Source organism: Geotrypetes seraphini, chromosome 2 (genome assembly GCF_902459505.1).
Source record: "Geotrypetes seraphini chromosome 2, aGeoSer1.1, whole genome shotgun sequence".
Lineage (NCBI taxonomy): Eukaryota > Metazoa > Chordata > Amphibia > Gymnophiona > Dermophiidae > Geotrypetes > Geotrypetes seraphini.
Genome location: NC_047085.1, coordinates 147924612 through 147937502, shown reverse-complemented (window position 1 = coordinate 147937502; position 12891 = coordinate 147924612). Strand labels below are relative to the sequence as shown.

Below are 12891 nucleotides of genomic sequence, written 5' to 3'. Positions count from 1 at the left end.
AATTACCTGAACAGAAAACAAAAAAAGGGTTCCTCCAAAGAGATTTCACAAGGAAAACAGCAAAAGAAACTGTGGAATTGATGATCCTGTCAGAAGTAATTGCTGCTTTTTATGGGGACGGGCGGGGTGGAGGTAATTCCTTGCGGGGATGGAGAGGATCCTGACGGGGACGAGTGGGGACGGAGAGGATCATGGCGGGGACGGGCGGGGATGGGTGGGATTTCTGTCCCCGTGCAAGTCTTTACTGTGAACACTACCTCCACAGCAGCCCCAGCCCAGGAAACTGAAATGTGGTCCGGGATTCAAATCCAGGTTGTCTACAAGACAGAGTGTACAACTGCAACGGACCCTCAATCCATTCATGCAAATATGGTTATTTTAACAGCAGCTAACTAGCAGATGTTGTAGATGTAGACTAATAATTTATTTTTTTATTCTCTTAAAGTAGACATGACGGGACAAGTTGAATACAGCCACCACTTTGTGAAGGATTTCTCTTTCTTTGTTTTAACTTTTTTTTGTTTTTCCAGGTGGATGGGTCAGAGGAAGCAGCTAGAGCGGAGGAGAATAAGGCAATCTACAAATTCCAATCCGTAGGAATTCAAGTAGAGGATGAGAGGGGGTGAGTGTGCTGCAGCAGAGGTACTGCCCAGCCCCCTCTAGCAACATTTCTGAAAAATAAGGGCTCGTTTTACAAAGGTGCGCTAGCGTTTTTAGCATACGCACCGGATTAGCGTGAGCTAGCCAAAAAACTACTGCCTGCTTAAAAGGAGGCAGTAGCGGTTAGCGAGCACAGCAATTTAGCGCACGCTATTCCGCATGTTAAGGCCCTAACGTACCTTTGTAAAAGGAGCCCTAAGTCCTTAGCCATTCATTGTGTGATCTCACTCTTTGCTTAAACAGCCACAGTTGGTATTTTCTATTGACACACTAATATGACTGGTTTTCACATGTTGAACTCCCTCCATCTTATTACTATGGGTATGGAGCCTGAAATGTTTTCATTTTTTTTAAATTTCACGTGTTGTTTACAGGAACTTTCATTTTATTCAGGTTTTGAGTTTCCTTATTTACAGGAGTAATATTGTTAAGAGTACACGCGCTTGTGGAAAGATCATGCATTCTTTCAAGATGTGCAGGCGGCACACTATGGGGCTCATTTTCAAAAGAGAAAACCATCCAAAAATGGCATAAAGTCGCATTTGCACGTTTTGTTTGCTAAAATGTCCAAATTGCCATTTTTGAAATACATTTCTTAAATGGTTTTCAATGCTGTTTGTCTGCAGTGTGTCTAAATCTCAAGTGGGTGTGTTGTAGGGTGGGTGGGAGTAGGGCAGACATGATTTGAACTTTTTGGGGGGGTTTCGCAATAATGGAACATTGTAGAAAATGTTGAGGGAAAATCTTGGACATTTGAAGCTAGACCTGGCATGAATAAGTGCCAAAAAAGGTGTCCAAATGGACCAGATGACCACTGGGAGCATGAAGGCATGCCCCCCTTTCTCCCTCAGTGGTCACCGACTCCTTCCCACCCTCCAAAGATGTGAATGAAACAGTACATAGAAACATAGAGTATGACGGCAGAAAAGGGCCTTTGGCCCAACAAGTCTGCCCACTCGAAAAACCCACCCCCCTAAGCACTTCCTCGAAGTGAACCCACATGTTTATCCCATTTATTCTTAAAATCGAGTACATTGTTGGCCTTTACTACCTGAAGTGGAAGATCATTCCAACGATCAACCACCCTTTCGGTGAAGAAATACTTCCTTATGTCACCATGAAATCTCCCACCCTTGATTTTTAGCGGATGCCCACTTGTCGCCGTAGGTCCTGTAAGGAAAAGGATATCTTCTTCCACCTCCATTCGGCCAGTAACATATTTGAACGTCTCTATCATGTCTCCCCTCTCTCTGTGTTCCTCGAGAGAGTATAGCTGCAACTTACCTGGACGTTCTTCATATGGGAGATCCTTGAGTCCTGAGACCATCCTAGTGGCCAATTTCTGAACCGACTCTATTCTCAGCACATCCTTTTGATAATGTGGCCTCCAAAATTGAACACAGTATTCCAGATGTGGTCTCACCATGGACCTGTAAAGCGGCATTACCACTTCGGGCTTTCGGCTGACGAAACTTCTCCGGATGCAACCCGGCATTTGTCTAGTCTTGGATGAAGCTTTCTCCACTTGATTGGCAGCCTTCATATTTTCACTAATGATTACTCCCAGGTCCCGTTCTGTAACAGTTCTAGTTAAGGTCTCACCGTTTAGAGTGTAGGTTCTGCAAGGGTTTCCGCTACCAAGGTGCATAAATTTACACTTCTTGGCATTAAAGCTCAGCTGCCAAATAGTAGACCATTGCTCCAGTAAAAGTAGGTCCTGTGTCATAGTGTTGGGTACGGTACCTCCGCCCACTACATTGCTTAATTTAGCGTCATCGGCAAATAATGCAATTTTACCCTGAAGTCCCTGAGGCAGATCCCGTACAAAGATATTAAATAGGATTGGACCCAGGACGAGCCCTGCAGTACTCCACTGAACACCTCCGACGTTTCAGAGGGAGTACCGTTTACCACTACCCTTTGAAGTCTGTCACTGAGCCAGTCTTTAACCCATGCAGTTAATGTTTCTCCTAGTCCCAGCGAGCTCATCTTGTTCAATAATCTACGGTGTGGGACACTATCAAAAGCCTTACTGAAGTTCAGATACACTATATCCAGGGACTTTCCCTTATCTAGTTTTTTTGTTACCCAGTCAAAGAAGCTGATTAGATTGGATTGGCAGGACCTTCCCTTTGTAAATCCATGCTGGTGGGGATCCCTCAGCCTCTCATCGTCCAGAACCATATCTAATTTGTGTTTAATCAATGTTTCCATAAGATTACACACTATTGATGTAAAACTTACCAGCCTGTAATTTGTAGTCTCTGTCCTGCATCCCTTTTTGTGAAGCGGAATGACATTAGCTGTTTTCCAGTCTAATGGAACTTTTCCCGTGCTCAGGGAAAGATTGAAGAGCACGGCTAATGGTTCTGCCAGGACATCTCTCAATTCCCTAAGCACTCTGGGGTGCAATTTATCCGGTCCCCTGGCTTTGTTCACTTTGAGCCTTGATAATTCTTGGTAGATGCTGCTGGTAGTAAATTCAAAGTTCCTGAATGGGTCTTCTGAGCTCTCCCTTGTTTGCAGCTGTGGACTGGATCCCGGCGCCTCACAGGTAAAGACTGAGCAGAAGTATTTGTTTAGTAGTTTGGCTTTATCGAGTCCGATTCTGCATAGGTACCATCGGGTTTCTATAGGCGCACTATCCCGTCTGTATTCCTCTTTCTATCATTAACATACCTGAAAAAGGATTTATCCCCTTTTTTAATATTCATAGCTAACTTTTCTTCCATCCGGATTTTGGCATTTCTGACCATTGTTTTGACAGTTCTAGATTTCTCTAGATAGGCTTCTTTGACTTTTAGTCGTGATTGTTTGTAGGATACAAATGCTCTTTTCTTCTGTTTAACGAGTTCCGAGATCTCCGCAGAGAACCACTGAGGTTTGTTATTTCTCTGTTGTTTACTCACAGTTTTTATATAGAGATTGGTTGCTTCCTGTAGGGTAGATTTCAGAGCTGACCACATTACCTCCACATTATCTGTTGTGTCCTGGTTTTGTAGCACCTCATAGACAAAATCTCCCATGCTCTCGAAGTTAGTGCCCTTAAAGTTAAGGACCTTTGTTGATGTGTTCGACCTAGTGGTTCCTTTCCTGAGGTGAAACCACACCATGTTGTGGTTGCTGGAGGCCAATGCATCACCTACCGAAACCTCTGTGATACTATCACCATTGATGAGTATCAGGTCCAGAATTGCCTGATCCCTGGTGGGCTCCAGTACCATTTGTTTGAGTCGTGCTCCCCGTATAGAGGTTAGTAGCCTTCTGCTGCTGCTGGTCGTAGCTGAAAATTTATTCCAGTTTACATCTGGCATGTTGAAGTCCCCCAGCAGTACAGTGTCTCCACGCAGAGTGATGGTCTCGATGTCTTCGATTAATTCTTTGTCTATGTCATCCTGTTGTTTAGGAGGTCTATATACAATGCCCAGATATAGGCATTTGCCACTTCCCCTGGCAAGGTTCAACCAGAGAGACTCCCCTGTATACTTGACACCTGTGATTCTGGTAACTTTGATTTCCTCCTTGATATATAGCGCTACTCCTCCTCCGCTTTTGCCTTCTCTGTCTTGGCAGAGTAAATTATATCCTGGTATAGCCACATCCCATCCATGGGAATCCGAGAACCAGGTTTCAGATATTGCCACCACATCTAGGTCGGCGCTCCTCATTTCCGTCTCTAATTCCAGAATTTTATTTGCCTAAACTGCTGGCATTAATGTACATAGCTTTCCATACTTCGTGTTTGCCCAGTCTGTGTGGAGATTTTCCCGTTTGATTTAGTGTGTCCCTTATTTCCCCATTTGAGTTATTTTGTCCCTTTTGAGTTAGTTTATCCCCTGCAGTACTGTCTGCAATGAAAGTACTTACCTCAGACTCAGTAATGGAGTGGTTACTTACCATACCGGGATGGTTACTTACCACACCAGGATGAGAGTAGGTACCCTCCCCCAACTCACCTAGTTTAAAACCCTTTGGAGAAGGCGAGCCTGCCTGTTATGGCCCGGCATAATAGAGCAGCAAGCAGGTCTCTGAAATAGCCTAGTGGTCAGTGCAGTGACTGCAGAGAAGGTGATCTAGTCCCATATCCCACTCTTGTACACTTGTGGTGTGGAAAGCATGAGCCATCCAAAACCTACTGTAGGTACATATAGGTGACACCTGCAGGTTCATTGGCTTCCCATCCGTTTTTGAATACAATTCAAACTCCTCTTACTTACCTGCAAATGCACTCACTCAGCTGTCCCTCACTATCTCTTTTCCCTTAGTTCCACCTATGATCCCTCTCGTGAGCTCCGCTCAGCTGGTAAGTCCCTCCTATTCGTGCCCTTCTCTTCAACTGCCAACTCCAGACTCTGTCCCTTCTAGCTTGCTGCGCCCTATATTTGGAACAAGCTGCCCGAATCCCTTCGGTGGGCTCCCCGCATTCACATTTTTTTCTGACATTTTCCTTAGTCTTTAAAAGATGAAGCTCTGTACTGGAATGAATCTATAGTGGTAGGTCTAGGTGCCTTTGTTCCTATGTTTTCACTCCCTGAAGAGGAAGATGAAGCTGGTTGAGTAGAATGATGAGTAATGGTCCTAAAATTCTGCTTTGAAGGATTAGGAGAGGAAGAAATAAGCTTAGAAAAATAGTTTTGGGGGTTTTTTCCTGCTTAAGATGATAATTATAGGAGTGAAGTTCAGATCTATAAGTCAGAAGCAATTGCACAGAGGGATGTTTTCACCACTGGAATTCAGCCCTTCACACACAATGTTTCAGAAAAAGAAGTCCTTGATGAAACCAGGGAGAAGTTGCATTTAGGGGAAATAACGCAAATTAAAGCCATTAACAAAGCTAGATAACTACCCCCTTAGTCTCTTGCTGTATGCTGTCAGTCCTGCTCCCCTGTACCTTGTCTTACTTTCTTCTCACTACAGCGGATCCTTTTCCCACACCATGCTTCTCTGCTCCTGATTAGTGCCTCTTATTTGATCAGGACATCTAGCAAGACCCCACACTCTTCCTCCTCATCTCAGTTCAAATCTATGGCAAAGGACACTAGTCACTCCATCCTCTCCTTTTCCTCTGTGTAGACATTCCACATACTGGCAAGTCCTCTTTTCCTGTTTTGGAACTTGATTCTCCTTATTGCCCACACCATATATGATCTCTGTGGATTATGGCAAGCAGGATATGCCAAGGACTTGGTTCCTACCTGCTCTCAGCCCAGGTCATTCTACTGGGATTCTCTTGGCTCCTCTTTTCTCTATCTTATACAGAGTGCTTAGTAGCTTCATTCTCATATGGAATTCTCTATGGGATCCTTCTTTTGGTCCTCTCCTTAGCTCAGGGTACTAACACACTTTGCCCCTGGAATTAAGCTGAAGCTTTGCTTAAGCCTTCTTTTCTCCTTTCTCCTGTCTTAGGGAAGCAGGCCTGTCTTTTCCTCTTCCTCTTCCTTGGTCTCTGATGAAGCACACCAAGGCCTCACATGGACCCCTGGGTTGGAAGCCCATTCTGCCACCTCATTCATGTGAGCTGGTCTCCTTTTGGGCACCTCCTTACACTCACTTCTATACTTCAGTTTCTAAAAGACACCTGCTATTGGAGTTTTTCCAGACAAACCTACCTTCTCATTATTTCTGAGTGGAATGACTCTATAGCACAGACCTAGCATGTTCTTCCTGTTACTGCAAGGAACATACATTTTGGCATCTTGCTACACTAAATAATAGTTGGTTTTTCTTCTAGGAATTCTACAGCATTTTAATTAATAGTCAATAGGCCTCCTGAACTCCAAATAATCTGTTTTAGGCCTTATTTATATTCTTGTCAGCTGCCAAGAAGAAATGAACAATTATTTACATAGGACCCCTCAGGCTAGGGATTTCCAGAGTATGAGGTACTATAATTTGTTTTCTTTGTCACTGCCCACATTGTGCTTCATGGTGCCAAAATCATCGTCTTTGTGACCAATAAATATTTAACTCCAGCTAGCAACTAAGATTACCAATTTAATTATGGTGTGAGAAGCTTATGAGTTATCAGAGGACCCCCCCAGTCTAGGCATTTCAGTTATGAGTGGTTTTAATTTTTCTTGTTCCACTAATAGAGAGAAAGGCAGAAGGCCAAGCCTACTGTATACCAAGACAGGAGTGGAGTTCTAAGTGGCATTTGAGAAAGGAAGGACCAGAAAGATTTATTTTTCAGTTCAAGAATGGCTAGGGCATGTTTGAAAGTAGATCAAAATGAGCTGGAAGTAAATGGTATTAAAAAAAATGTGGGAGGGGGTGAAAGACATAAAGGAGGATATGAGAACATAAGAACATAAGAATTTGCCTCCGCTGGGTCAGACAAGAGGTCCATCGCGCCCAGCAGTCTGTACCCGCGGCAGCCCATCAGGTTCATGACCTGTCATATTATCTTGATTTAGCCCTATAGCCCCCTTGTTTTTATCTATACTCTTTCCATACTCTTATCTACCCTTATCTGTATCCCTCAATCCCCCTATCCTTCAGGAATCCATCCAATCCCTCTTTGAATCCCCGTAGCGTACTCTGCCCGACCACTTCCTCAGGGAGCGCGTTCCATGTGTCCACAACCCTCTGTGTGAAGAAGAACCTCCTGGCATTTGTTCTAAACTTCTCCCCTTCCAGTTTCTCTGAGTGCCCTCTTGTGCCTGTGGTTCCCCGTAGTTTGAAGACTCTATCCTTGTCTACCTTCTCCGTGCCCTTCATGATCTTGAAAGTTTCTATCATGTCCCCCCTAAGCCTCCTCTTTTCCAGGGAGAAGAGCCCCAGCTTGTCCAGCCTGTCAGCGTATGAACAGTCCTCCATACCATTTATCATTTTCGTAGCTCTTCTCTGGACCTTCTCAAGTATCGCCATGTCTTTCTTGAGGTACGGCGACCAATATTGGACGCAGTACTCTAGATGCGGGCACACCATTGCACGATACAGTGGCTTGATGACTTCCTTCGTCCTGGTTGTAATTCCCTTCTTAATGATGCCCAGCATTCTGTTAGCATTCTTCGAGGCCGCTGCACATTGCGCTGATGATTTCATGGTTGTATCCACTAGCACACCCAAGTCTTTTTCAAGATTACTCTCCCCCAGCAATGTTCCCCCCATTTTGTAGCTGTACCTCGGGTTCCTTTTCCCTATATGCATGACCTTACATTTTTCTATGTTAAAGCACATTTGCCATTTGTTTGCCCACTCTTCTAGTTTGCTTAGGTCCCTTTGCAGGTCTTCGCACTCCTTTGTGTTCCTAACTCTGCTGCAGAGTTTGGTGTCATCAGCAAATTTTATAACTTCACACCTCGTCCCCGTTTCCAAGTCATTGATAAATATATTGAATAGCAGTGGTCCCAGCACCGACCCCTGCGGAACACCGCTTGTGACCCTCTGCCAGTCGGAGTATTGGCCCTTCACTCCAACCCTTTGTTTTCTGTCGGCCAACCAGTGCCTGATCCATCTGTGTACATCCCCTCCCACCCCGTGGTTCGACAATTTCTTAAGTAGCCGTTCATGGGGGACCTTATCAAAGGCCTTTTGGAAGTCGAGATAAATGATATCTATGGATTCCCCTTTGTCCATCTGGCTGTTTATCCCTTCAAAGAAGTGCAGTAGGTTTGTTTGGCACGATCTTCCCTTGCAGAAGCCATGTTGGCTCGGTTTCAGCTGTCCATTTCTTTCTTTGTGTTCACAGATGCTATCCTTTATTAATGCTTCCATCATCTTGCCCGGAATCGAAGTCAAGCTCACCAGTCTGTAGTTCCCCGGGTCACCCCTCGATCCCTTTTTAAAGATAGGTGTGACATAGCCGGGAAAACTAGAAACAGACATTGAATCCTATCGACCCATTTCATTAATTAACGTGGACATAAAACTATTAGATAAAATACTGGCCAATCGCCTATCTACTCTGTTACCGAAACTAATAATGCCCGAACAGGTGGGTTTTGTACAAAATCGCCACTCAGTACTTAATGTTCGCAGACTGCTTACTGCATTACAGCGTACTAGGGACTCTGGTGCTCCTGGGATACTGGTGGGCCTAGATGCAGCTAAGGCTTTTGATCAGGTCGACTGGACCTACTTGTTTAATATGCTGACCTATATGGGTTTTACAGGGTGGTTTATTGATATGCTGCACTTGCTCTATAAGGATCCCACTGCTTGTATCTTGGTCAATTGTACCCATTCTCCCGTATTCCAGATAGCGCGGGGAACGCGTCAGGGCAGCCCGCTTTTTCCCCTGCTTTTCTTACTGTATCTGGACCCCTTTTTGCGGACTATACTGCGGGATGATACATTACAGGGCATGCTGGAGGGGAATTCTCAATTACGAGTATTGGCATACGCTAATGATCTATTATTAACTTTAGGAACACCTATGACTTCTCTTCCCAGAGCGTTAGAACTGTTAGATGAATTTAGCATGTACTCAGGTATGCTGTTGAATAAATCAAAATCAATGGTGTTGCCCCTGACTCCGGAGGTGCAGACACAGTGGAGGGGTACATTTCCACTAGTGTGGGCGACGGATCATATCACCTATTTGGGTATTGTAATCTCAGCTGACCCGTCTCAATTGTACACCCTTAACATAGACCCTCTGGTTCTCAAAACGACTCAAAAACTGGAGAATTGGAGGGTCTATCCACTATCTTTACTGGGTAAAATAGCACTGTATAATATGATGCTTGTGCCTCAGTGGCTATATATATTTCAAATGATACCAGTTTTACTTTCTGCTCGCCATGACAAGTTGATTGGACAATGTTTACAAAACTTCTTGTGGAATGGGAAAAGGGCTCGCTTGTCTTTGTCTCATTTGGCACGCCCTCGGGACCGGGGAGGCTTTGGACTCCGCAATCTTCGCTTGCTGTCTCGGGCGTGTCAGATGAGACACTTGAATGATTGGTTTAGGAGCACTGAACATTTTTCGGCCACACAACATGAACTGTTACTTTGTGAACCTTACCACTTTAGTTATTTGCTTCATGCTTCTCATCTGCCCCGGAAAACCTCTTCAGCCCGAGATCTTTTCTACTGCCATTGCGACGTCTCTGGAAATTGTTGTGTCAGCAACTTAGGATCCCGTATCAGGTGACTCCTTGTTTGCCTTTGAGGGGTAACAGTGCATTCACAGTGGGACTGGCCCCGGTATCCACTGGGGTGTGGAGATCGCGTTCTAACCAATACATTTTCCAACTGGTCCATTCAACAGGATCTTTAAAAACGTTTGCGGAGCTACAAAGTGATAATGGCTGGAGGCAAACAGATTGGCTTTCCTACCTTCAACTCTCTTCCTACGTGGCCTCATTGCCGAGAGCATCCCTCACTGATAGCAGAATGGAGATCCTCTCGGAAGCATTGAGCTTATCGGTGCAGGTGCAAATTCCCCTGCGATTTCATCACCGCCATCTACAGGAACAATTGGGGGAACCTTCCTATGAATCTCTTGCTATGCGCTGGACTCAGGATCTCATAGTAACATAGTAACATAGTAACATAGTAGATGACGGCAGATAAAGACCCGAATGGTCCATCCAGTCTGCCCAACCTGATTCAATTTAAATTTTTTTTTTTTTTTTTTTTTTTTTTCTTCTTAGCTATTTCTGGGCGAGAATCCAAAGCTTTACCCGATACTGTGCTTGAGTTCCAACTGCCAAAATCTCTGTTAAGACTTACTCCAGCCCATCTACACCCTCCCAGCCATTGAAGCCCTCCCCAGCCCATCCTCCACCAAACGGCCATATACAGACACAGACCGTGCAAGTCTGCCCAGTAACTGGCCTAGTTCAATATTTAATATTATTTTCTGATTCTAAATCTTCTGTGTTCATCCCACGCTTCTTTGAACTCAGTCACAGTTTTACTCTCCACCACCTCTCTCGGGAGCGCATTCCAGGCATCCACCACCCTCTCCGTAAAGTAGAATTTCCTAACATTGCCCCTGAATCTACCACCCCTCAACCTCAAATTATGTCCTCTGGTTTTACCATTTTCCTTTCTCTGGAAAAGATTTTGTTCTACGTTAATACCCTTTAAGTATTTGAACGTCTGAATCATATCTCCCCTGTCTCTCCTTTCCTCTAGGGTATACATATTCAGGTCTTCCAGTCTCTCCTCATACGTCTTCTGGCGCAAGCCTCCTATCATTTTCGTCGCCCTCCTCTGGACCGCCTCAAGTCTTCTTATGTCTTTCGCCAGATACGGTCTCCAAAACTGAACACAATACTCCAAGTGGGGCCTCACCAATGACCTGTACAGGGGCATCAACACCTTCTTCCTTCTACTGACTACGCCTCTCTTTATACAGCCCAGAATCCTTCTGGCAGCAGCCACTGCCTTATCACACTGTTTTTTTCGCCTTTAGATCTTCGGACACTATCACCCCAAGGTCCCTCTCTCCGTCCGTGCATATCAGCTTCTCTCCTCCCAGCATATACGGTTCCTTCCTATTATTAATCCCCAAATGCATTACTCTGCATTTCTTTGCATTGAATTTTAGTTGCCAGGCATTAGACCATTCCTCTAACTTTTGCAGATCCTTTTTCATATTATCCACTCCCTCTTCGGTGTCTACTCTGTTACAAATCTTGGTATCATCTGCAAAAAGGCACACTTTTCCTTCTAGCCCTTCAGCAATGTCACTTACATACATATTGAACAGGATTGGCCCCAGCACCGAACCCTGAGGGACTCCACTAGTCACCTTTCCTTCCTTCGAGCGACTTCCATTAACCACCACCCTCTGGCGTCTGTCCGATAGCCAGTTTCTGACCCAGTTCACCACTTTGGGTCCTAACTTCAGCCCTTCAAGTTTGTTCAACAGCCTCCTATGAGGAACTGTATCAAAGGCTTTGCTGAAATCCAAGTAAATTACATCTAGCATATGTCCTTGATCCAGCTCTCTGGTCACCCAATCAAAAAATTCAATCAGGTTCGTTTGGCACGATTTACCTTTTGTAAAGCCATGTTGCCTCGGATCCTGTAACCCATTAGATTCAAGGAAATACACTATCCTTTCTTTCAGCAACACTTCCATTATTTTTCCAACAACTGAAGTGAGGCTCACCGGCCTGTAGTTTCCTGCTTCATCCCTGTGACCACTTTTATGAATAGGGACCACATCCGCTCTCCTCCAATCCCCAGGAATCACTCCCGTCTCCAGAGATTTGTTGAACAAGTCTTTAATAGGACTCGCCAGAACCTCTCTGAGTTCCCTTAGTATCCTGGGATGGATCCCGTCTGGTCCCATCGCTTTGTCCACCTTCAGTTTTTCAAGTTGCTCATAAACACCCTCCTCCGTGAACGGCGCAGAATCTACTCCATTTTCTCGTGTAACTTTGCCGGACAATCTCGGTCCTTCTCCAGGATTTTCTTCTGTGAACACAGAACAGAAGTATTTGTTTAGCACATTTGCTTTCTCCTCATCACTCTCCACATATTTGTTCCCAGCATCTTTTAGCCTAGCAATTCCATTTTTTATCTTCCTCCTTTCACTAATATATCTGAAAAAATTTTTATCTCCCTTTTTTACATTTTTAGCCATTTGTTCTTCCGCCTGTGCCTTCGCTAAACGTATCTCTCTCTTGGCTTCTTTCAGTTTCACCCTGTAGTCCTTTCTGCTCTCCTCTTCTTGGGTTTTTTTATATTTCATGAACGCCAACTCTTTCGCCTTTATTTTCTCAGCCACTAGGTTGGAGAACCATATCGGCTTCCTTTTTCTCTTGTTTTTATTGATTTTCTTCACATAAAGGTCCGTAGCCATTTTTATCGCTCCTTTCAGCTTAGACCACTGTCTTTCCACTTCTCTTATGTCCTCCCATCCTAACAGCTCTTTCTTCAGGTACTTTCCCATTGCATTAAAGTCCGTACGTTTGAAATCTAGGACTTTAAGTATCGTGCGGCCGCTCTCCACTTTAGCCGTTATATCAAACCAAACCGTTTGATGATCGCTACTACCCAGGTGAGCACCCACTCGAACATTAGAGATACTCTCTCCATTTGTGAGGACCAGATCCAATATCGCTTTTTCCCTTGTGGGTTCCGTCACCATTTGTCTGAGCAGAGCCTCTTGAAAGGCATCCACAATCTCCCTACTTCTTTCCGATTCCGCAGTCGGAACATTCCAGTCCGCATCCGGCAGGTTGAAATCTCCCAACAGCAGAACCTCCTCTTTCCTTCCAAACTTTTGGATATCCACAATCAGATCCTTATCAATTTGCTGCGATTGAG

At 44.6% G+C, this 12891-nt stretch overlaps 1 protein-coding gene across 7 annotated transcripts in view; it reads left to right on the top strand.

The window, feature by feature from the left end:
* The window catches only part of DLGAP1 (DLG associated protein 1), a 759376-nt gene that overhangs the window by 668255 nt on the left and 78230 nt on the right, over positions 1-12891 (top strand). For all 7 annotated transcript variants that reach the window (XR_004538413.1, XR_004538412.1, XM_033934400.1 and 4 more), the window contains one exon: positions 531-622. Coding sequence is in view for 5 of the 7 variants with exons in the window: in XM_033934400.1 (XP_033790291.1) it covers positions 531-622 (92 nt within the window). In the remaining 2 variants the exon portion in view is untranslated. The remainder of the gene's footprint in view (positions 1-530; positions 623-12891) is intronic.